Here is a 25,976-nt window from a genome sequence, read left to right on the forward strand (position 1 = left end):
AATGAAAAATCGGACCTGGGGTCGTGCCTAGCATAGGCAGTCTCTCATGATCCGATCCCGGCCTTGAAATCACGTGATCGCAGACATCCCAACCTGCAAAAACTCATTTTAGGGAGATGGCTTCACCCGCTACTGTGCCCCCACCCTCCCAGTTATATATTGGACACCTTAAAGGGACAGTATACTGTAAAATAGTTTTTCCCTTAATGTGTTTATAATTGCTTTTTTTACCAACTGCAGAGTAATAAATGTATGAAAATTAGCTTTTTAAGGTTTATTTCTGTATATTAAAGCTCTGATTTTGTGTTTTGAAGCCACAGCCTAATAAAATAGGTTGAGCTTGTAGGTATAATCAAATCTCATTACTGTATCACATTATGCAAATATACCTGCTTCTTTATCTTATATCTGTCCTTAAAACAATCACCAATACTTTGAGAGAACAATGGAAAATCAACATTTTATTACCTTATCTCTGCTTTATCACACTGGGAGTGTAATTTCTTCTGCTGGCTGTGTTTACAAAGCTTATCTATAGCTGGTACGCGCGGCCACAAACTTTCAGAATAGGTGGGGATACCACATGCTAAATTAACAATTTCAAATGCCAATATAAGGGTAAAGGAGCTACTTGTAAACAATTTAATACACTCCAGCAGGTAAAATGGATCATTGGGAACAAATTAAAGGGGAGAACATTTTTGAGTAAACTGTCCCTTTAAACCCTAAATAAGATAGAGACTTATCATTAAAGTAGCTTCCCACTAAAGTCACATTAAAAAAAAGTAACAAACCTATTTTCCAGTGATTGTATGCTTGTTGGTAGTATTTGTGTTTTATTTTATTAACATCAGTGGGGGCTTTTTGATTACTGATGCATACTTTGAGGGTTCTATAACGTCCCAGCAACTAAAGGCATTCCTTGAAGAAACACTTTTCCGGATTTGGGCCACATTGGATCATGGTACTTGGAGTTTCAGGGAGATTGCATTCCATTTGCTGGCATCAGGGAGCCGCTATTACAATCAGGTAGACTCCCTGAACTTCAGGGAGAGTTGGGATGTCTGTGATCGCATCAACAATGCATGATTTACTTTTTCAAGCAAATGTTTACATTGTAACTTTGTTCCGATGTTAAACATTTGCTCCCGGTGTTCTGTCGAAAATAGCTACCTTGTCAAGATAAGCTACCTTAACATGCGCATCCTCACAATTACGTAATCACACTCCACATATGTTTGAAAGGAATGTGTGGAATGCGTTTATGTAATGATCAGCGCATGCGCACATTCAGGTAGCAAACGTCAACAGTCCTATTGCATTTTCATAGATCCCACACAACACGCCCATTGTATGCGTTCTTAATCAGACACACGCTGCATCACAATTCCCCCATCTTCACTATCTTTTTTGCCTCCGCCTGGGGGTTCAAGGGGGGCGATGCCAGAGGATCTAGGATTGGCGCAGCGCACCGCCGATCCTCTGGCATCCACCCCAAGTGAACCTCAGGGAATGAGGTATACAAGGGGGGCGTGTATATATCTGATTATGAACGCATACACTGGGCGAGTTATTGCCAATCAGCGCTGGCCGAGATTTGCTACCTGCGTGTACGCATGCTCTGGTCATTACATAATTGCATTCCACACATTTCTTTCAAACTTTTTAATTGATTAAAGGGACACTGAAACCATTTTTTTTTCTTTTGTGATTCAGATAGAGCAAGCAATTTTAAGCAACTTTCTAATTTACTCCTATTCTCAATTTTTCTTCGTTCTCTTGCTATCTTTATTTGAAAAAAAAGGCATCTAAGATTTTTTTTTGTTCAGAACTCTGGACAGCATTTTTTGTATTGGTGGATGAATATATCTACCAATCAGCAAGGACAACCCAGGTTGTTCACCAAAAATGGGCCGGCATCTAAACTTACATTCTTGCATTTCAAATAAAGATAACAAGAGAATAAAGAAAATTTGATAATAGGAGTAAATTAGAAAGTTGCTTAAAATTGCTTGCTCTATATGAATCATGAAAGAAAGAAAACAAATTGGTTTCAGTGTCCCTTTAACACTGCCCTTTTTCTGCAGTTTATATTTACAAACTGAAACAGTACCATAGAAATATGATTTCACTACATAGAATCACCTGACATGTTTTATAAATGAAATATGCACTTTTCGAGATCTCTGATAAAAAAAAACAACAACCAAATAATGGAATAACTGATTATGAACTGAAGTGATTCCAACCAAAAATAAAACAAAAAATGCATCATCCTTTACATATGAATGTCTGTTCTATGTTAATAGAAACAAAATACATTTAACATTATAACAGAAGCCTTACAAACATTATAACAGTAAGTACAGCACTTGTCAGGAGACTTGAATTGTGCAGTTTTTTTGGGGAAAAGAATGGTAAAATGTATTGGCATAAATGTAGAAAGATAATTGTATAGGACTGAATAAATGTGCCAGACCTCTAACAGAAAATCGTGTTATAAACAATAGGACTAAGCACAGCACTCCGACCTCTATCCCTGACAGTAGAACTAAACACAGACCATATTCATAAGGGGTCTTACTATTTTAAATAAAGTTTGCTGCTTATCGTGAGAAAACAGAAAAAAATGAGGTCACATGATAACAAATAACCTTTCCCACGTGACACTGGTGAACTGCAGGCTGCTAGGACTGGTTGGTATTGCGCATGCGCAGTGTGCCCATCTCCTGTGTGTTCAGCGGCATCATGGCTGAGGAGCAGAGCGCATTGTGGGCGACGGTGGATGAGTTCGTGTCTGGACAACATGATAGCAAAGCGGATGATGTAGCAACGGGTAACTTAGTATATATTTTGAACAGGTTGACCTTACTAACTTGAGCATGTAGTGTGGGATGCACAGTGCTAAAAACATTATGTCTGTGGGTATTGGCTTAGTGGGAAGTCCTGGGCACTTTTAGTGACACACTGTACATTTCATTACTTATAACGTGACTTAATGTTCACCCGTGCTAATCATCATCTTATAACCTTTTGGCTGCCTTAGAAGTGCTAAGTAGCAGGGTATATTGTCAGCAGATGATTGACACATTCCATTACAGAATAAGAAATGTCAGTGTGACGCATTTGTCCAGCAAAATGATGGGAATCAAATGCAAAAAACCATCAACAAAAAAACAGAAACTAAGCTGTGTATATCTGACACATATTGTAAATTAATTTGTAAGGCAGTTTGGTTACTAATATATGCTGTTGCAATATAGATGTGCTTGGTATATAACATTGACTAGAGAATGCAATTATTCACCTCCAGAAGAAGATACAGTAAAGATGTATTTTACATTGGTAACATTTGCATTAGAGAAAAATGTTAACTATTTAAATGTATTCTACTGTTAGGTTAGAATTTTTTTTTGTTTAGTATCCCTTTAAAAAAAATAATCATATTTTTCCTTGCATTATCTCTTTATTATATATATTGCTTATAAAAATGGGTTGCTTTAAACCCCAGTATAATATTAGCAATTAATTTGCAGTTCAGTGTGTTAAAAAGAATAATTAAAAATATATATATAATTACTAGCATGTTTTTACTGCTAAAATCATTATCTCTCTGAAGGCAATCATCTCTGTGGCTCTCTCCTCAACAGGTAAACAATCTTGTAGTTCATTGTTTACATTTGAGAGTTTGCAAAGACTCTGCATTTGTTTCAATGCCAGTTTTTGGGGAGTGCGCATTACAGATTACGCAGATTGGTGGGACGACTCTATATGTGTTACTACACTACAGAATAAGAACTGGAAGGGGCGGAGCACTCACAGGAACTTGAGTAGTAAAAAAATATTTGTAGCAAATATAATTTTAAGTAATAATTACAATATTGCTATTTAGAGGTGCATGATATTTACTTCTAAATCCTATTTTATAGAATGTATAATTTACCATCACTTTAAGCTTGTGATCCTGGCTTGCAACCGGATACCTGGGTAGCATCAGAAGCAGCATATGGATGGGCACTATATGGCAGTGGTGTTGCATTAGTGTTTGTAACAATGTTATACTTTTTGACAAACACTATTGTGCTCAAAAGCATTGCACCAGTCATAGCAGTTTTCATGATTGCACTGCAGTGTAATACTTGGGTAAAGAAAGGTTCAAATTTGGTGCAGATTGTAGTGAAGGAACAATACACTTGTGGTGTGAGACTTGAAGATTCATTCAACTTTTTTCCCCCTTTGGTTAAAGCTTTTGAATCAAATGATTGCTTTTTATCACTAATAAGGACACACTGTTAATCTTAGCATTGTTTTTTTGTCGTTTTAGATGTAAAAGATGGAAAATTCACAGTTTTACAGGTGGTGGAATCTCTTGGGTAAGATTTTCTGTCTGTCACATATAATTAAACCACTACCATGCTTTTACCATTGGTTCTTTTCAATGAAAAAAATTTGATTCTTAATTGAATTGATATTAATCCTTTTTTTTTTTTTTTTTTTTACTTTTTTTTTCAAATAACATCAGAGTAGATGTATGAGGTGCATATTTTGTTCCAATTTCTAAGTAAAATATATAATGCCAGTTTATGTATTTTGGATTGTTAGATACTGTTACCTAGCAACGCAACCATTTATTAGCCAAAAGTTCTTAGAAATGCCATGTTTTATTTATGTATTGAAGATATATATATCTATCTATCCAGCTGAAAAAAAAATGGCGCTCTCTGGGCTTGAGTAAAAAAAAATCACCTTTTATTAATACCAGTTGTTATTAATTATTAATAAAGGTGATTTTTTTACTCAAGCCCAGAGAGTGCCATTTTTTTCAGCTGGATACACTAATACGTTTAGATGTGTACCCTGGCTGTATACTATATATATTAGTGAATTTTATTGAAGCTGTCGCTAAACACTCTTAAACTTGGTCCCTTTAGCTCCATTTTCTCAGTTACTTACTCAGGATGTTGCCTTTTTATAGATTGCTCACTGGTAGTGCAGTTGGTGCTTGTGCTTAGTCTATCTCTGCTTGACCATGGGTACCAACTTTTTGGCTTTGGGATGATCACCATTTACAAGGGTTTCTCCTAAGGCAAAGTTCCCTATAATTCTCTTGGAAGACAGGGGAGTCTACCTTCCCATATAGCACTGATGAATTGACAGGGCCACTGGGTTCACATGCAGGTTTGTTTTTCCAACGTTGTACCCAAGTCTGGCTAATGACAGTGTGTAACACACATCTGATGTATTTAGATCATTGTACATAATTGCACAAATAGGTTCATGTATCTTATTTAATCCCCAAGGTTACATTTTCTTTATTTCATCTAAAAGAGATACTTATAAAAAGATCCTTGTCAGAGCAATCTTTTGTTTTGTGGTTTGTTTTCTTATTTCTTCTGAAGCCAGTTAGCAAAGATATGTAGTAGGTTTAGTCTTGTGAAGTCTGTAGTGTGCACTTCAACTGTCAAAACTGGAAAACTTACATCGAAGGGGCGAAATTAAGTACTGTATATTGTTTTTTTGTTTTGTTGTTTTTTTACTACAGATAATTCAATGTTTTATATTGTGTTTTGCCCTTATTTTAAAGATGCTGAAAAGCATATTAAAATTGCACAGTAATGTGTTTCAGATTTGAGTAGATATTTTTAAACTAATACAATAAGTCTCCAAAATGTTTCTATATTGAGCGCAAAAAAAGTTGAGATGCACTCAACTGAGAGCAAACATGACCTTCAAAAACTTCCTTGGTAGTTGTGTACATCATACCAGCGTCACTCAGCATGCAGTGTCTTTTAGCTCACTATGCTTTTTACATAGAATAAATATCCTGTGGTATATTAGTTTGATCTTGCCAAAAAGACAGCCCAGCCCCAAAATATCGGGCAATATAAATATCGGGATGGGTTTTGTTATAATTTTTTATGTTGAGCATAAGCTGGCAAGTGTATGGTGGTGGGTTGCGTGCATTGCCCTCCTCTCTCACTGCTGCCACACAAGCACAAATATGCACTTTATTTTACTCACACATGCTTATTTTCATAATGGAATTGCACAAGATTCTTGCTTTATAACCGTGAAACATGTAGCTACAGATACAAAATAAAAAAGCATTAAAGGGACACTGAACCCAAAAATTTTCTTTCGTGATTCAGATAGAGCATGCAATTTTAAGCAACTTTCTAATTTACTCTTATCAATTTGTCTTCGTTCTCTTGCTATCTTTATTTGAAAAAGAAGGCATCTAAGCTAAGGAGCCAGCCAATTTTTGGTTCATACCCTGAACAGCACTTGTTAATTGGTGGGATAATTTATCCACCAATCAGCAAGAACAACCAAGGTTGTTCACCAAAAATGGGCCGGCATCTAAACTTACATTCTTGCTTTTCAAATAAAGATACCAAGAGAATGAAGAAAATTTGATAATAGGAGTAAATTAGAAAGTTGCTTAAAATTGCATGTTCTATCTGAATCACGAATGAAAATTTTTGGGTTCAGTATCCCTTTAAAGTGTGATTATAGTAAAAAAAAAAAATACATGCCCTAATCCATTATAGCACGTCATTTTTTCATTATCAACCCTGCTGTACTGTGCATTTGAACCTCATGGGTCCTGAGCGGAACATCTTACAGATTAGAGCATGTCATTTTTAAACTAATAATGGCATTTTAACCCCTTAAGGACCACAGCACTTTTCCATTTTCTGACTCTTTGGGACCAGGGCTATTTTTACATTTCTGCAGTGTTTCTGTTTAGCTGTAATTTTCCTCTATTATATATACAGTTTTTATCACCATTAAATGGATTTTCTAAAGATACCATTATTTTCATCATATCTTTTAATTTACTATAAAGAAATATATAAAATGTGAGGAAAAAATGGAAAAAAACACACTTTTTAACTTTGACCCCCAAAATCTGTTACACATCTACAACCACCAAAAAACACCCATGCTAAATAGTTTCTAAATTTTGTCCTGAGTTTAGAAATACCCAATGTTTACATGTTCTTTGCTTTTTTTGCAAGTTATAGGGCCATAAATACAAGTAGCACTTTGCTATTTCCAAACCACTTTTTTTTTAAATTAGCGCTAGTTACATTGGAACACTGATATCTGTCAGGAATTCCCTGAATATCCCTTGACTTAAGTATATATGTGTATATATATTTTTTTTTAGAAGACAACCCAAAGTATTGATCTAGGCCCATTTTGGTATATTTAATGCCACCATTTCACCGCCAAATGCGATCAAATAAAAAAAATCGTTCACTTTCACAAATTTTAGGTTTCTCACTGAAATTATTTACTAACAGCTTGTGCGATTATGGCACAAATGGTTGTAAATGCTTCTCTGGGATCCCCTTTGTTCAGAAATAGCAGACATATATGGCTTTGGCGTTGCTTTTTGGCAATTAGAAGGCCGCTAAATGCAGCTGCGCACCACACGTGTATTATGCCCAGCAGTGAACGGTTAATTAGGGAGCTTGCAGGGTTAATTTTAGCTTTAGTGTAGAGATCAGCCTCCCACCTGACACATCACAACCCCTGATCCCTCCCAAACAGCTCCCTTCCCTCCCCCACAATTGTCCCCGCCATCTTGTGTACTGGCAGAAAGTCTGCCAGTACTAAAATAAAAGGTGTTTAAAAAAAACAAACAAACAAAAAAACAAAAAACTTATTCTGCTGTGTAGGACCCCCCCCCCAACAGCTCTCTAACCCTTCCCCTCTGCCTTATTGTGAGCCATCTTGGGTACTGGTAGCTGTCTGCCAGTACCCAGTTTGCCATAAAATATGATATTTTTTAAAATAAATTAAGAATTTTCTGTAGTGTAGCTGCCCCCCCCTCAATATCCACCCCCCCACCCCCCCAGTCCTTTCCCCCACCGTATGCAATACATTAATTGTTCCATAGTGTAGCGTTCCCACCGCCCCCGTGCACACGCGCGCCCAGCACGCGATCCCGCCCCCCTCTGGCTCAGATCCTCCCATCGATACCCGCCTCCCACATCGGCTCCCACCCACCAACGATCGTGGCCATTGATGGCTGATGTAGAGAGGGCCACAGAGTGGCTCTCTCTGCATCGGGTGTCTAACAAATGTTATTGCAGGATGCCTCAATATCGAGGCATCACTGCAATAACATGAAAGTGGCTGGAAGCAATCAGGATCGCTTCCACCGCTTGGAAACACCAAGGACGTACAGGGTACGTCCTTGGTCGTTAAGGACTTTTTTTTTTTTTTTTGTAGGACGTACCCTGTACGTCGTTGGTCCTTAAGGGGTTAAAGAAACAATTTATTCCATACTCTGCAGCTTTTATAAGTCATTGCAAGCACAATAAGAGTGAACCCATTTTACAGTACAGTGTCCCTATATCCCACAGGTTTTTAAACCTGTCCTCAGATCTCCCTAACAGGCCACATTTTAAAGATATCTAAATTGGAACACAGGTGAATTAATCAGTTGAACCAGTAAACATGGTTATTTTACCTGCTCAACCCAAAGTAATCCTGAAAACTTGGCCTGTTGGGGGTGCCTGAGGACAGGTTTGAAAACCAGTGCTTTATCCTGACTGTTTTTGGCGTTGTAAAAGATCTCCAGCTATTAAGTTCAGCCTTTTGTCTAATATTTGAACTACCTTCCGAAAGAGACAGAAGAGTATTGTGTTTTTATATAGATCTTTACCAAAACTCGGTTTTTAGTTTATTCTTTTAGGTATAATTTACTTAATCTTTATGATATCATAAGTGACTCTTTACTTCAGCAATTCAGTGATTTTTCTGTAGGCTCAAATCGTACACCTTTTCTCAGCAGTTCAGTACATTGTTTAACAAGGAGTATCAGGGATAAATCCCACTTTATCAAGGGATAATTAATTTTGGATTTTATTTTTAGTAATAAAAAGAAATACCAGGAAAGCTTTTATAATTGAGTTTTCTCAGTTAAAAAATAAAATCTTTTCTTAGCCATTTAGATAGCACAATCAGAAATAGGAAGGTGTAAAAAAATATTCTCACCTGATAAACCAGGCATTGGTCTTATACTTTAGGAAAGGAAAATAGGTTCAGCATTTTTATTTGGGTTGAATGCTAAGGACAGAACTTTGAGCTCTGTAAACAATCTTTTATAGAGCTGTTAAACATTTCATTTCACGCTTTGAAAGCACAGACTGTAGTCTTGCTACTGGATTACTGTTCAAAGGGTCACACAGTAGCTATAGTGACCGTCAGAGAATATGAAAATGAACAAATATTGTCAAACGTGACGGGACTTTAAAGAGACTGCCTACTTGAACATTTTAATTGTCTAAAAAGATAAATATTACCCATGCCCCAGTTTTGCATAACCAACACTGTTATATTAATACACTTTTTACTTCTGTAATTACCTTGTATCTACGCCTCTCCATGGGAGTGAGCACAATGTTATCTATATGGCACACATGAACTAGCGTTGTCTAGCTGTGAAAAGCTAATAAGAGGCGGCCTTCAATGGCTTAGCAATCAGCCTATGAGTTTGCCTAGGTTTCGCTTTCAACAAAGAATACCAAGAGTACAAAGCAAATTTGATAATAAAAGTAAATTTGAAAGTTGTTGAAAATTGCATGCCCTGAATCTGAGTCATGAATGTTTTATTTTGACTTTACTGTCCCTTTAAGCCATTCACTACTGTACTGTGTTGATCTAGGCCAATTTTGGTATATATCATGCCACCAATTCACCGCCAAATGCGATCATATAAAAAAAAATGGCTTTGCCATTGCTTTTTGGTAATTAGAAGGCCACTAATTGCAGCTGCGCACCAAACTTCTAATATTCCCGGCAGTGAAGGGGTTAATCAGGTAGCTTGTAAGGTTAATTTTAGCTTTACTGTAGAGATTACCCTCCCACCCCCAGATTCCTCCCAAACAGCTCTCTTACCTCCCCCCCCCCCCCCCCCCCACTGGTCACCACATCTTAGGTACTGGCAGACAGTCTGCCATTATGAAGTTTTTGTTTTAATTTATTATTATTTTGTTTTTGCTGCAGTTTAGTGATGCTCTCTAACCCTCCCCCTCCAACTAATTGCGGCCATCTTTACCCATGAATGCTTTTATATTATTATTTTTTATTATTTTATTTCTGTTGTGTAGTGGTTCCTCCCCCCTCCGGCAATCGTTGGTTAGGGACCCCCCACCCCACCTTTTTTCTGTAGTGTAGCTCCCCATCCCTCCCTCTCCCTTAATTTTTTTTTTCTGCAGTGTAGGGCCATCCCACTCTCACACCTCCCGCTGGCACTAGCAGATGATCGTTACAGGCGTTGACACAGACAGTGTCACCGTCTGTAACATTCTGGCATCTGCCTTCTTATGGAACCGCAGCACTGATCGTACTCAGAGTTCCATATGCAGCTTTACAGCCGAGATTGATGGAGCTTCCTGCAGCTCCGATGTGTATATATACGTCATGCAGTACGATAGGCAAAGTACCACATGATGTATAATATGTTTTTGTTTAAGGGGTTAAGCCTCACATGGACACCTTGGTCACCAGGTCTACTGGCTACGATGAGAAAATAAAATTGTAGGTCTCAGTATGAAGTAACATTAATATTTTTTTAGCCCATTAGAATCAATATTTTCAACTGCTTATGGTTACTATAGATTTAAAATATTTTTTTGTGTCATATTGACTGATGGATGGCCTAAATGACCACCTCTCATTGATACTTATGCCAAAGAGTTAAAGGGACAGTCTAGTCAAAATTAAACTTTCATTATTCAGATAGGGCATGCAATTTTAAACAACTCTCCAATTCACTTTTATCATCAAATTTTGCTTTGTTCACTTGGTATTCTTTGTTGAAAGCTGAACCTAGTTAGGCTCACATGCTGATTTCTAAGCCCTTGAAGGTTGCTTTTATTTCAGTGCATTTTGACAGTTTTTCACAGCTAGAGAGCACTAGTTCATGTGTGCCACATAGATAACATTGTACTCACTCCTGTGAAGTTATGTATGAGTCAGCACTGATTGGATAAAATGCATGTCTGTCAAAAGAACTGAGCTAAGGGAGCAGTCTGCAGAAGCTTAGATACAAGGTAAATACAGAGGTACAGTGTGTATTAATATGTGGTACTCTCTGCCTCGTTCCACAAGACTCTCCCCTAGTTTTGAAAGCTTCAAGCGCTCCCTAAAGACTCTACTATTCAGGGATGCTTACAACCTACACTAACCTTTTAACTCCATTGCTATCCCCTTAAACCCCTTAGCATGTAAGCCTATGAGCCCAGCTGTTTGTAGATCACCATCATAAGAGCCGACTACAACAGTGCAACTCTCGGCAGGGCCCTCTTCCCATTTGATCCCTATAAATGTTATCTTGTATACCGCCTATGTTTATAGCGCTGCAGAATCTGTTGGCGCTCTACAAATACCTGATGATGATGATATGTGTTGGTAAAGCAAAACGGGAATGGTTAATAAAAGTGATTATCTTTTTTACACAATAAACATTTTCAAGTAGACTGTCCCTTTAATCAGATATTTTGTTGTAAAAATAAAATGCTGTATTTCGTTAGAAAACTTTTTTCCGTTAAAAACATAAAAAATAACAACAACTTTTGTTTTTACGTTTGAATGTCCCTTTTCAGTGTAATTTATGATCACAATTTATGGAGCCATTGTCCTTTTAATAATGGCTGTTGCATGTTGGAGAGATGTTGGATTGCAGCTGTCTTTCATTGTCTCTATAGGTCATGCCTGGCTAATTCTGAGCCAAGAACACGTGGTCGAGGTGTTCAGCTCCTGTCACATATTCTGCTGCAGAACTACTCCAGGCTCAAAGCAAAGGAAGGTAAATTCAACAATTTCCAGGATGCACATTAGTGATTTACTGAACTGCGTGTCTGACTATTGTAAACTTCTCTTTAATTGCCAAATTATTTTCACATTCCTTACCAGATGTTTGGATGCATAATAAAAGTTTGCAGTTTTCTGTGCAGTCATCTGTTAATGGACACATCCAGATGTTCATAATAAAAATCTGTTTCGCTTGTACATTCATTGGCATTTTTATAATTGCGCACAAACCACAGGGTCAGCAGAAACAGGAGATATACCAGGTTTTAGTAATTGCTGAATATGAAGTCTAGTGAAAAAAAAATAATGAAATGACAAAATGAAACCTCTAATGCAGGGTGCTTGACTCGGGTTTAAGTAGGTGTTTCCTTTTGTTAGTGACAAGCAGAAATACAGTTATAATTTTAGTATTCAGACAGTATATAACACCAAGCTAGGAACAGGCATTATAAAAAGGGACAGTATACACCAATTGTCATATAACAGCATGTATAGCATGTAATGGACACTACTATAAAGAAGAATATTCACAGATACTGAAATAAAAATCCAGTATAAAACCTTTTAAAAATATACTTAGAAGCTCCCAGTTTAGCTCTATAGATGAGGTTAGGCTGGGACACCCACTGAAAAGGGGCTTAGAAAGCATATGAAAAGACCCATTACACAACCAGGAGTCTGTAGACCTCAGTATACATCTAAAACGTTAGGGCTTGGTTAGGAGTCAGATAACAATGTTATTTAAAAATACTTAAAACTAAACATTATTACAAAAACACTACCAGATTCGCTATATAAATGGATCATCTACAAAACATTTATGCAAAGAAAAATCCAGTGTACAATGTCCATTTAAACACTTTTTGAAAGTATAATTCATAATTCAGATAAAGCATGTCATAAAAAAAAAAAAAAACTTTCCAATATTTTCTAGTATCTGAGTTGCTCTGTTTTCTTGGTGTTCTTTATTAAAAAACATACCTAGGTAGACGTTGAAGCAGCAATGCACTAGTGGGAGCTACCTGTTGATTGGTGACTACACATGTGTATATATACCTCTTGTCATTGGCTCAGCACATCTGTTGAGCTACCAACTCCCAGTAGGGCATTGCTGCTCCTTCAACAAAGAATACCAAGATAATTAAGCAAACTTGATAATAGATTTCTAAAATGGTTTGTTTTGTCTGACTCCGGAAAGAAAACTTTTACATTTCATGTCCCTTTTTAAAGATACGGCAAACAAATTCCATTGCTTTTAGTTCAATAACTGGAATTTAAATGTCATTTTTATGTATAACAAAGCAGAACATTAGAGGCAACCTAATAGTCCAAATTAAAATGTGTGTGCATACATTTCAGTTTTAAAGGGACATCTACATGAGGTCCTTTCGGTCATGCATAGAAGCATTTTTTGCATTATATTTGTATTACAAGTAAAAGCTATTACTATTTCACCATCAAACAAATATGCAGTTCATTCAAACACCACACCGGGAGCTGGTGGTGATGTGTATAGTGTAAGTGATTATTATTATCATTGATTTGTATAGCGCTGCCAAATTCCGTAGCGCTGGGTACAATGATAGGGGTATACAATGACAAGGATTTGTGATAAAATACAAAACTAAACAAATCTAGTACAGGAGGAAGACGGCCCTGCTCCAGAGAGCTCACAGTCTACAGCTAAGTGATGACTCGGTTAGCTTTCTACAGACCACTGCTGAGCAGGTGCACGGAATTGTGCAGCAATATGTGCATATGCAGTTTAAACAGTGATCATTTTTTTTTCTTGAAAGCATTTTTGTGCAAGTATATTGTAAAATGATTCTGTCCAAAACTGAAATGCATTCATGTAAAATTCATTTTTTTTTTTCTATTATTTCCCCAAGTTCTTTTTCTTTCCCTTCTTTCTTTTCTCTCTTCTTCTCTCCTCTCCTTTCTCTCCCCCTTAATTCCCTGTTTCTTTTTCTTCCCCTCTTTCTTCCCCCCCTGTAAACCTCCCTCCTACCTATTTGTTTAGTAACCTCCCATTTATTTTTGTGTTTAGTGGAGGTCTTGGTTGTGTTCTATGAAAACAGACTCAAGGATCATCACCTGATCACACCATATGTCCTTAAGGGGCTTAAGGCATTGGTAAGAAGACTTTCTTTACTGAAACATAACCGTAAAGGTAGATGTATTTATCCAAAGTTTTTTTTTTTTACGGGTAAATGCAAATTTATGTCCAACTGCCATTGCCTGACAAATTGTACATATGTTATTTTCTCAGAGCATGTGCGAAGTTCTGCCCTCCGGACTGGCTGTGTCTGTGCTCAAATCTATATTTCAGGAAGTTCATGTACAGGTAAATAAATTACTTTAAACTATTGCAGTAGTAACCTAAATTAAAAATAAAAACAAGCCCCCCCCCCCCCCGTCTTGCAATAGACTAACATACTAGCAGAGTCTGATTTTTTTTTTTTTTTTTTTTTTTTTTTTAATGCATTTACACCTTTGTTTATTGCAATGGTTTTTCAATAGCCAACTCCACCCACCTCTTGTCTTATGTAGAGGAGCCAATCTGGAGGTGTTAAAGGGACATAAGACTCTAAATAAATGCTAGATAGAATGATGCATTCAAATAAAAGATTAGTCTGAGAATGTGTGTGTGTGTGTATGTATATGTATGTATATATATATATATATATATATATATATATATATATATATATATATATATATATATATATATATACATACACACACACACACACACACACACACACACACACACACACACGCATAACCATCTCAAAGTGTTTAATGCCCCTTTTAATGGAGTAGACTAGGTTTTGCCTCTATAATTTTGTTAACTGCCAATAAGGGACAGATATGTAACAAGGTTAGGCTTGTGAATTCTGCAGTGTGCACTTTCAATTCTCAGAACTCTAAAAACCCAAATTCTAGAAAAATAGAGTGAAATGTAGTTTTATCTGTTAAGTCCATTTTTTTTTAATTTAACTAATTCCTTTGATTTTTGTTCTTTTTAATTGAAATTGAACAATTTTTACTGATCTTCTCTCTCCATTTTAAGTCTTTAATGCAGATGGATCGTTACACAGTCTACACAATCATCACTAATTTCATGAAGCTACGTGAAGAAGGTATAGTTATTTAGTTTTACAGTTTAGAAAAAGTAAATTGTTGTAATAGTGGGCTGTGCACATACAGTATGTTTGCTTTATGTGTGGAAAGACCAAAGTATAAATGGGCTTATTACTCCCTTTTTTTTTTTTTAATGGTTTACTTTATAAGATCCCTGGGAAGATTTTGTGACTTTTGGTGTTTTAAGCTGACTTGAAAATGGACATTATAGTGTGGTGTTTTTTTTTTTTTTAAAGAGAGAAAATTAAAATTCATATTTTAAGGGACAGTCTACACCAAAATTTGCATTGTTTAAAAAGATAGGTAACGCCTTTACCAGCCATTCACCAGCTTTGCCTAACCAACATTGTTATAATAATATACTTTTATAACCTTTTAAAAATCTAAATTTCTGTCTGTTTCTAAGCCCATGCAGGCCACCACTGATCTAATGCATTTGTTTTATGGCTATTTCATGAGTGCTATATAGATAAACATTGTGCGCACTCCTGTGGAGTTATTCTTGAGCCATCACAAATTGCCTAAAATAAAAGTCTGTAAATATTCTGAAGATAAAATTAATAAAAAAACGGACTATATCCAGTTCAGAGTTTAAACCTGCAGGGTATAAAGTTATTATTATTATTGTTTATTTATAAAGCGCCAACAGATTCCGCAGCGCTGCCCATCATATAAATCAATTCTGCCTCCTTCTGGAGCAGGCTTTTCTCAAAATGACCTCTTTTTCCAATTGTGATTCATTTTGTGGATACTCCAATAAATCTTCCACCTACCGTATATAAACAATTCAGAACCCGTGGTATGTAAAGTTATGATATTTAGACATGAATTTACACTACTTTTTGATTTTTATACTTTGCTACAATGTCCCTTTTAAATCTTGGGATAAAACATATACAACAGCAATATTGCTACAAAACATTATTTAAATACAGTGAAAGCAAAATTTATAATATTTAAAAGGACACTGAACCCAATTTTTTTCTTTTGTGATTCAGATAGAGCATGCAATTTTAAGCAACTTTCTAATTTACTCCTATTATCAATTTTTCTTCGTTCTCTTGCTATCTTTATTTGAAAAAAAAGCCATCTAAGCTTTTTTGGGTTAAGAACTCTGGACAGCACTTTTTGATTGGTGGATTATTTTTTTCCACCAATCAGCAAGGACAACCCAGGTTGTTCACCAAAAATGGGCCGGCATCTAAACTTAGATTCTTGCATTTCAAATAAAGAGAATAAAGAACATTTGATAATAAGAGTAAATTAGAAAGTTTCTTAAAATGTCATGCTCTATCTGAATCACGAAAAAAAAAAAACTTGGGCTCAGTGTCCCTTTAAACAAAATTGCTTTATTTTGCTGTTATCCAAGATGCAGCTGGGCACCCATGAAAATCATAATAGCACAAAGAAAATATTGTCCCACCTAATACCCAACCAAATAGTATATTATAATTTGCTGAGCTTGTGCACATGTATTGATTGTGTGCACGCATGTGAACACGCACATGCAGTTACTCATTATTTCAATAATAATCATTCTTGTATGGCCTCTAATAAAGAAAAAAAAAGCAAAGCAAACAAGCATCCAAGTTTAGAATTATAGTAATGTGCTGATGTGAAGGGGAAAGTGTCCTCAATGACAGACATGATCCTAATGAAGTATAGCACAGCTGACTGTGCACATTTATTGGGCATGACACGTCTGTCAGGTGGGTTATAAAAGATACAGCAGTTATTTCATTATAAAATATTACTTAAATCTCATATTTGTAGACATTTTCACAAAACAACCTAACATAGCAAGGGCTTACGTTTTTTTTTTTTTGTTTTTGTTTTTTTTTTAGTTTTTTAATTAAAATTATTTTGTGTGCACTTCCATAATATAAGTACCTGGAAATTGTGATTAGAATTTCTTTAAATAACATATTGGTAGCCCACTACAACTTATAGACAATCATAAGTAAATTTAATAGTCTAGCAAAGTGTGGGCGCCATTACATTTTTTGGGTAAAGTTTAGTTCTATATTCTATTCTACTAGTTAGTATGTTTAAAATAGATGTATTTTGAAACTATCTGTAGCAGCACATTACTTGACTGTGTACGGACGTCTTAAAGGGGGACAGTAAACTTAGGAAATGTTAATAAATATTTTAAAATGCCATATGTCCCTGATATATGCTTTGTATATATCATGCTTGAAATACTTTGGTAATGTTTAAAAAACGCTAAAAACACGATTGGTGTTAATGCTGGCCGACCCCAGTTCCGAACTGTCTCTTATTAGCTGGGGCTATAGCCAGTCGCATGGCTACTAATAGTGTTGCTGCATATGCTGACTGCAGACACGCTTTTTTCTCTCTGAGTGTGGGAGCCAGAATCTAAGCTTCATGCGAGTAATGAATAGGCAGCAAAGCTCATTACCAAGCTTAGGAGGATGGAAAGAGGGCTTGCGGCTGCTTTCTCGTGGCTGGACCGCTTGCTCCATATGCATTCCTCAAGAAGGAAATTGTAGCTGAGGTGCAGCTGAGTAAGGGATCTATAAAGGATCCTAGAATATGAAGTCAGTAGAAAATTCAACTAAATAAAAAAGCATGGATTAAAGATGATTTTTTTATTTTTTTATTTATCATACATGTCTTTAATTTTGAGTTTTAAATGCTGTTTGTTTACTGAGCCTTTTAAATTCCAAATGCAGAGTTGAAGAATCTTGGTGCTGATTTCACCTTTGGGTTTATTCAAGTCATGGATGGTGAAAAGGACCCACGGAATCTTTTAGTGGCCTTCCAGATAGTCCAAGACATCATTACCAAGGGCTATGTGCTTGGTAAGTCTGCATTTTTATAATGATTTTTTTCCGCCTTCTCTGTTAATTAATAACTTGATAATAAAGATCTTAATACTTCAGCAATTGTTGTCCACATACTATAATAACTGTTAACGTTGTCAGTCTTTCAAAGTAGTACATTAGATTCTGTTCTTTCATATTAATCGTCTGAGACATTGAAGAATTATTGTGATTTGTTGCATATACATTTTCTCCTACATTGGTGTGTCCGGTCCACGGCTTAATCCTTACTTGTGGGAATATTCTCTTCCCTAACAGGAAATGGCAAAGAGAGCACAGCAAAAGCTGCCCATATAGCTCCCCCTCTGGCTCCGCCCCCCAGTCATTCTCTTTGCCGCTCTGAACAAGTAGCATCTCCACGGGGATGGTAAAGAGTATGTGGTGTTAGTTGTAGTTTTTTATTTCTTCTATCAAGAGTTTATTTTAAAATAGTACCGGTTTGTACTATTTACTCTACAACAGAAAGTGATGAAGAGTTCTGTTTAAAGAGGAGTATGATTTTAGCAGCAGTAACTAAAATCCATTGCTGTTCCCACACAGGACTGTTGAAACCAGAGAACTTCAGTTGGGGGGAACAGTTTGCAGACTTTTCTGCTCAAGGTATGACTAGTCTCTTTTCTAACAAGACATAGTAATGCTAGAAGACTGTCATTTTCCCTTATGGGATCGGTAAGCCATTTTCTTAGACTCATAACAGAATGAAGGCTTATAAATGGGCAATATACTGGTTGACACTATTGTGGGCTAAATCGATTGATTTATACAATATTATATGACTTTTGGAGTGTTTTGGAACTTGGAAACACTTTGGGAACGTTTTTATTACGCCTGGCAGTCGTTTAGACTCCTAATCTAGTCAGGAAGGCCCCTTCACTCTGGTATGCAGAGGGAGGAGGCCTCATTTTTGCGCCTTAATTGCGCAGTTACTTCTGGAAGCAGTGCATGCAGCTTCATGTGAGAGGGTCCTGTGGCCATAAAAAACGATTCTAGAAGGCTTATTTCTGTGGTGAATAACCCCCAAGGAAAGGTAAAGCCGCAGCAAAGGCTGTGGCAGGGACTGTAGTGGGTTTAAACTGGTAAATTGAACAATTAGCTCCGGTTTGCTCATTTAAGGGGTTACAAACTTGAAATTTGGTGTGCAATTCTTTCAAAGCATTAAAACACTAGGGTGCAAATTTGGTAAAGATTGGATATTTCCTTCATAGTTTTTCAAACATTCAGAAATAAAGTGTACTCTGTTTAATATTTAAAGAGACAGTAACGGTTTTGTTTAAAAACGGTTTTATTGCATTAATAGCCTGTTTAAGTCTGTCTAACATGTCTGTACCTTCAGATAGAACATGTTCTGTGTGTATGGAGGCCAAGGTGGTTCCCCCTTTAAATGTATGTGAAAATTGTGCCATGGCGTCCAAACAAAATAAGGACAGTACTGTCACATTTAATAAGGTTGCCCAAGATGATTCTTCAAATGAAGGTAGTGGGGATAGTTCATCATCCTCTCCTTCTGTGTCAACACCAGTTATGCCCACGCAGGCGACACCTAGTACATCTAGCGCGCCAATGCTTGTTACTATGTAACAATTAACGGCAGTAATGGATAATTCTATAGCTAATCTTTTATCCAAACTGCCAGCATTTCCAAGAAAGCGTGATTGCTCAGTTTTAAATACAGAGGATGAGCAAGTATGCGCTGACGATAATTTATCTGTTATACCCTCACACCAGTCAGAATTGGCAGTGAGGGAGGGTCTGTCGGAGGGAGAAATTTCTGATTCAGGAAAAGTTTCTCAGCAGGCAGAACCTGATATCGTGGCATTTATATTTAAGTTAGAACATCTCCGCGCCCTGCTTAAGGAGGTGCTAACTACTCTTGACGATTGTGACTCTTTGGTGATTCCAGAGAAATTGTGCAAAATGGACAAATTCCTTGAGGTCCCTGTGCACGCTGATGCTTTTCCGATACCCAAAAGGGTGGCGGACATAGTGACTAAGGAGTGGGAGAAGCCAGGTATACCTTTTGTCCCACCTCCTATATTTAAGAAAATGTTCCCCATTGTCGACCCCAGAAGGGACGCATGGCAAACAGTCCCTAAGGTTGAGGGGGCAGTTTCTATGTTGGCCAAGCGCACGACTCTTCCCATTGAGGACAGTTGTGCTTTCAAAGATCCTATGGATAAAAAATTGGAAGGATTGCTTAAAAAGATATTTGTTCAGCAAGGTTTCCTTCTCCAACCAATTTCGTGCATTATTCCTGTCACAACGGCGGCGTCTTTTTGGTTCGAGGAACTAGAAAATTTGCTCAATAAGGAGACTCCATATGAGGAAGTCATGGACAGAATTCACGCACTAAAGTTGGCTAATTCCTTTATTTTAGATGCCGCTCTGCAATTGGCGAAATTAGTGGCGAAAAATTCAGGTTTTGCAATTGTGGAGCGCAGAGCGATTTGGCTAAAATCTTGGTCGGCGGATGTGTCGTCCAAGACAAAATTGCTTAATATTCCTTTCAAAGGTAAGACCCTTTTTGGGCCAGAATTGAAGGAGATTATTTCAGACGTCACTGGGGGAAAGGGCCATGCCCTCCCACAGGATAGGCCTTTCAAGGCTAAGAACAAATCAAATTTTCGTTCCTTTCGCAATTTCAGGAACGGACCGTCTCCTAACTCTGCAGCCTCTAGACAAGAGGGTAACGCTTCCCAGTCTAAACCAGCATGGAAACCAATGCAAGGCTGGAACAAGGGTAAACAGGCCAAGAAGCCTGCTGCTGCTACCAAGACAGCATGAAGGGGTAGCCCCTGATCCGGGAACGGATCTAGTAGGGGGCAGACTTTCTCTCTTTGCTCAGGCTTGAGCAAGAGATGTTCAGGATCCCTGAGCACTAGAAATAGTCTCTCAGGGTTATCTTCTAGAGTTCAAGGAACTTCCTCCAAGGGGAAGGTTCCACATGTCTCGCTTATCTTCAGACCAGATAAAGAGACAGGCATTCTTACATTGCGTAGGAGATCTATTAAAGATGGGAGTGATACACCCAGTTCCAACAGTGGAACAAGGTCGGGGGTTTTACTCAAACCTGTTTGTAGTTCCCAAAAAAGAGGGAACTTTCAGACCAATTCTGGATTTAAAAATTCTAAACAAATTCCTCAGAGTTCCATCGTTCAAAATGGAAACCATTCAAACGATTTTACCAACAATCCAGGAGGGTCAATACATGACTACCGTGGACTTAAAGGATGCGTACCTACATATTCCTATCCACAAAGATCATCATCAGTTCCTAAGGTTCGCCTTTCTGGACAAACATTACCAGTTCGTGGCTCTTCCGTTCGGTTTAGCCACTGCTCCCAGAATTTTCACAAAGGTTCTAGGGTCCCTTCTAGCGGTTCTAAGACCGAGGGGCATTGCAGTGGCACCTTACCTAGACGACATCCTAATCCAAGCGTCGTCCCTTTCCAGATCAAGGGCTCATACAGACATTGTATTAGCTTTTCTCAAGTCTCACAGGTGGAAGGTGAACGTGGAAAAGAGTTCCCTGTCCCCGTCTACAAGGGTTCCCTTTCTGGGAACAATAATAGATTCTGTAGAAATGAAGATTTTTCTGACAGAGGTCAGAAAATTAAAGCTTCTAAATGCTTGTCAAGTCCTTCAATCTATTCCTCAGCCTTCCATATCTCAGTGCATGGAAGTAATAGGACTAATGGTTGCAGCAATGGACGTGGTTCCCTTTGCTCGAATTCATCTAAGACCATTGCAACTGTGCATGCTCAAACAGTGGAATGGGGATTATGCAGACTTGTCTCCCCAGATTAAAGTAGACCAGTTAACCAGAGACTCACTCCGTTGGTGGTTGACTCAAGATCACCTGTCTCAGGGAATGAGTTTCCGCAGACCAGAGTGGGTCATTGTCACGACCAACGCCAGTCTTTTGGGCTGGGGCGCGGTCTGAGACTCCCTAAAAGCTCAGGGTCTATGGTCTCGGGAAGAGTCTCTTCTTCCGATAAACATTCTGGAACTGAGAGCGATATTCAATGCGCTCCGGGCTTGGCCTCAACTAGCGAAGTCCGGATTCATAAGATTTCAGTCGGACAACATGACGACTGTAGCGTACATCAATCATCAGGGGGGAACAAAGAGTTCCTTGGCGATGAGCGAGGTATCCAAGATCATCAAATGGGCGGAGGATCACTCCTGCCATCTATCTACAATTCACATCCCAGGAGTAGACAACTGGGAGGCGGATTATTTGAGTCGTCAGACTTTCCATCCGGGGGAGTGGGAACTCCACCCGGAGGTCTTTGCCCAGTTAACTCAATTATGGGGCATTCCAGACATGGATCTGATGGCGTCTCGTCAGAACTTCAAGGTTCCTCGCTACGGGTCCAGATCCAGGGATCCCAAGGCGACACTAGTGGATGCATTAGTGGCGCCATGGTCGTTCAACCTAGCTTATGTGTTCCCACCGTTTCCTCTCCTTCCCAGGCTCATAGCCAGGATCAAACAGGAGAAGGCCTCTGTGATTCTGATAGCTCCTGCGTGACCACGCAGGACTTGGTATGCAGACCTGGTGAATATGTCATCGGCTCCACCATGGAAGCTACCTTTGAGACAGGATCTTCTAGTACAAGGTCCATTCGAACATCCAAATCTAGTCTCTCTGCAACTGACTGCTTGGAAATTGAACACTTGATCCAAGCCAGAAAACCTGTGACTAGGAAAATTTACCATAAAATATGGAAAAAATATATCTGTTGGTTTGAATCCAAGGGATTCTCTTGGAGTAAAATTAAAATTCCTAGGATTCTCTCCTTTCTCCAAGAGGGTTTGGATAAAGGGTTGTCAGCGAGCTCTCTAAAAGGACAGATATCTGCTCTGTCTGTTTTGTTACACAAACGTCTGGCAGCAGAGCCAGATGTACAGGCATTTGTACAGGCCTTAGTCAGAATCAAGCCTGTTTACAGACCCATGACTCCTCCATGGAGTCTAAACTTAGTTCTTTCAGTTCTTCAAGGGGTTCAGTTTGAACCTTTACATTCCATAGATATTAAGTTACTATCTTGGAAAGTTCTGTTTTTGGTTGCTATTTCTTCTGCTAGAAGAGTTTCTGAATTGTCTGCTTTGCAGTGTAATTCACCCTATCTGGTATTCCATACAGATAAGGTTGTTTTGCGTACCAAACCTGGTTTTCTTCCAAAAGTGGTTTCCAACAGGAATATTAACCAGGAAATAGTTGTTCCTTCTCTGTGTCCGAATCCAGTTTCGAAGAAGGAACGTTTGTTACACAATTTAGATGTGGTCCGTGCTTTAAAGTTTTACTTAGAAGCAACAAAGGATTTCAGACAGACTTCTTCTTTGTTTGTCGTTTATTCTGGTAAGAGGAGAGGACAGAAAGCCACTGCTACCTCTCTTTCTTTTTGGCTGAAAAGCATCATCCGATTGGCTTATGAGACTGCCGGACGGCAGCCTCCTGAACGAATTACAGCTCACTCTACTAGAGCTGTGGCTTCCACATGGGCCTTCAAGAACGAGGCTTCTGTTGATCAGATATGTAAGGCAGCGACTTGGTCTTCTCTGCACACTTTTGCCAAATTTTACAAATTCGATACTTATGCTTCTTCGGAGGCTATTTTGGGGAGAAAGGTTTGCAAGCCGTGGTGCCTTCCGTTTAGGTAACCTGACTTGTTCCCTCTCTTCATCCGTGTCCTATAGCTTTGGTATTGGTTCCCACAAGTAAGGATGAAGCCGTGGACCAGGACACACCAATGTAGGAGAAAACAGAATTTATGCTTACCTGATAAATTTCTTTCTCCTACGGTGTGTCCGGTCCACGGCCCGCCCTGGCTTTTTAGTCAGGTTTCAAATTTTTATTTCTGTGCACTAGTCACCACGGCACCCTATGGTTTCTCCTTTTTCTCCTAACCGTCGGTCGAATGACTGGGGGGCGGAGCCAGAGGGGGAGCTATATGGGCAGCTTTTGCTGTGCTCTCTTTGCCATTTCCTGTTAGGGAAGAGAATATTCCCACAAGTAAGGATGAAGCCGTGGACCGGACACACCGTAGGAGAAAGAAATTTATCAGGTAAGCATAAATTCTGTTTTAAACATTTATATTTCATCTTGTTTTGCTTACTTTTGTGAAGTGATTCATTGATAGAACAGTAAATATAGTAGATTTGCATAATCAACAGATGCATGATAAAAAGACACTTCAATAGCACTTGGTCTGAACTTCAAATGAGTAGCAGATTTTTTTTCTGACAAATTTCAAAGTTATGTCTATATTTACTCCTCAGGCATCATGTGACATCCTTTAGCAAATCACAAATGCATATACATATATTCTGTGAATTCTCGCACATGCTCAGTAGGAGCTGGTGACTCAAAAAGTGCAAATATAAATATAATGTGCACATTTTGTTAATGGAAAGTAAACTGGAGTTGTTTAAAATCTCACGCCCTATCTGAATCTTGAACCTGAGACCTATATTTGTCCAGTAAGTAATTTCCTTATTTATATGCCAGTGAAGAGCCACTTCACTCATTTCAGTTTGCAATTTTCACTCTGTTTAATATTTTTGCTCATATGATCTATGATTTTTAACTTTTTTTATTCTTTATTGTTTAATCTGTATTATTTCTTAGTATTATAAAATTCTATTGGGGGCTAAAGGGACACCCCAGAGGCCGAACTTTCTTCTTTTTTTTTTTTTCCAGCGATGAGATTTCTTTTTTAGTGAAACATTTTTTTGCAGGTTATTTTGAAATTTAAATTCAAATTTTAAAGCTTTTAATATATTACAGCAGTTGAAAATTGCATTGCAAATTGGCTGCAGGAAAAAAATAGATTTTTTTTCTATTAAGTTTCTAAACTGTCTCTTGAATAAATGTGTTTGCTTTTCTCTTGGTCTAACATCACATTATTATAAGGTAAACATGTTCGCAATAAAAAAAGGTGCATTGCTCACAATCACAGCTTTGGTGACCAGGAACTGCTAGAGGATGGGGTAAAAAATTACCTGAGAGCCCGTCTGCAATCAATGCACTGTAGCTTTGTAGTTCTGTTCTCTCTGTCTGCACAGTGGTAAGGAAAACTTACACAGCGCAGCCAGAGCACAGAGCTGTATGAAGAGAACAACAATTCCTGCACGTGTCCCGTTCTTTCTGCAGATATGCTGCATTTCTTATTACATCACAGATCACAACATGTTTTGTTTTGGGAAAGGGACACTAAAGTCAAAATTTAAACTTTTGTGATTCAGAGAGCATGCAGTTTTAAGAGACATTCCTATTTACTACTATTATCAAATTGTGCACAGTCTCTTTATCTGCACACTTTCTGAGGCACCAGGTCCTACTGAGCATATTCAAGTGTTTACTGTATACATATGAGTCTGTTATTGGCTGATGGTTGTCATTTGATAGAAGGGGCTGGACAATTTAAAGTCAGTTTTGAAATTTGTCAGAAAACAATCTGCTCATTTAAAATGTAAAGTACTTGCTATTGGATCGTCTTTTATTACCCTTACTGATTATGCATTTCTGTTGTGTGTGTGTATATGTATATATATATGTGTATATATGTGTGTATGTGTGTGTGTGTGTGTGTATATATATATATATATATATATATATATATATATATATATATATATATATATATATATATATATATATATATATATATATAATGTGTATATACAGTATGTACTATCAATTGATTCCACTGACTGCAGTTCTAGTGTTAAAAGGGACAGTATATGATAATTTGTTAAAACAGGGTTGTTCTTCAATCACATTGTCATTAAAGAACATTCCTGTGACGCGTTTAAAAAACAAAAAACCACAGCGCCAGGAAGAAAACTTGGAGATTATTCCATGAAACCACTTTTGTGATGTCTTTTGTGCTTAAGTGTCCTGCCTTTCCCTAGCACAGTGTTTGCGAACCTAAGCACTCCAGATGTTTCATAGCCACATTTCCCATAATGCTCAACTGGACTTCAGAGTGCTTAAAGGGACAGTCTAGTCAAAAATAAACTTTCATGATTCAGATAGGGCATGTAATTTTTAACAATTTTCCAATTTACTTTTATCACCAATTTTGCTTTGTTCTCTTGGTTTTCTTAGTTGAAAGCTTAACCTAGGAGGTTCATATGCTAATGTCTTAG

General features: G+C 37.7%; 1 protein-coding gene across 1 annotated transcript in view; it reads left to right on the plus strand.

Moving 5' to 3' along the window:
* Positions 1-2,730: 2,730 nt before the first annotated feature.
* Positions 2,731-25,976, plus strand: part of MMS19 (MMS19 homolog, cytosolic iron-sulfur assembly component) — a gene marked incomplete in the record, with an annotated part of 198,225 nt that continues 174,979 nt past the window's right edge. Inside the window, 7 exon segments of the mRNA XM_053692573.1 lie at positions 2,731-2,836; positions 4,325-4,373; positions 11,727-11,827; positions 13,880-13,965; positions 14,102-14,176; positions 14,906-14,975; positions 17,673-17,801. Of these exon segments, the coding sequence (XP_053548548.1) occupies positions 2,749-2,836; positions 4,325-4,373; positions 11,727-11,827; positions 13,880-13,965; positions 14,102-14,176; positions 14,906-14,975; positions 17,673-17,801 (598 nt within the window).

The sequence above is a fragment of the Bombina bombina genome, chromosome 9 (assembly GCF_027579735.1).
Source record: "Bombina bombina isolate aBomBom1 chromosome 9, aBomBom1.pri, whole genome shotgun sequence".
Taxonomy (NCBI): Eukaryota; Metazoa; Chordata; class Amphibia; order Anura; family Bombinatoridae; genus Bombina; species Bombina bombina.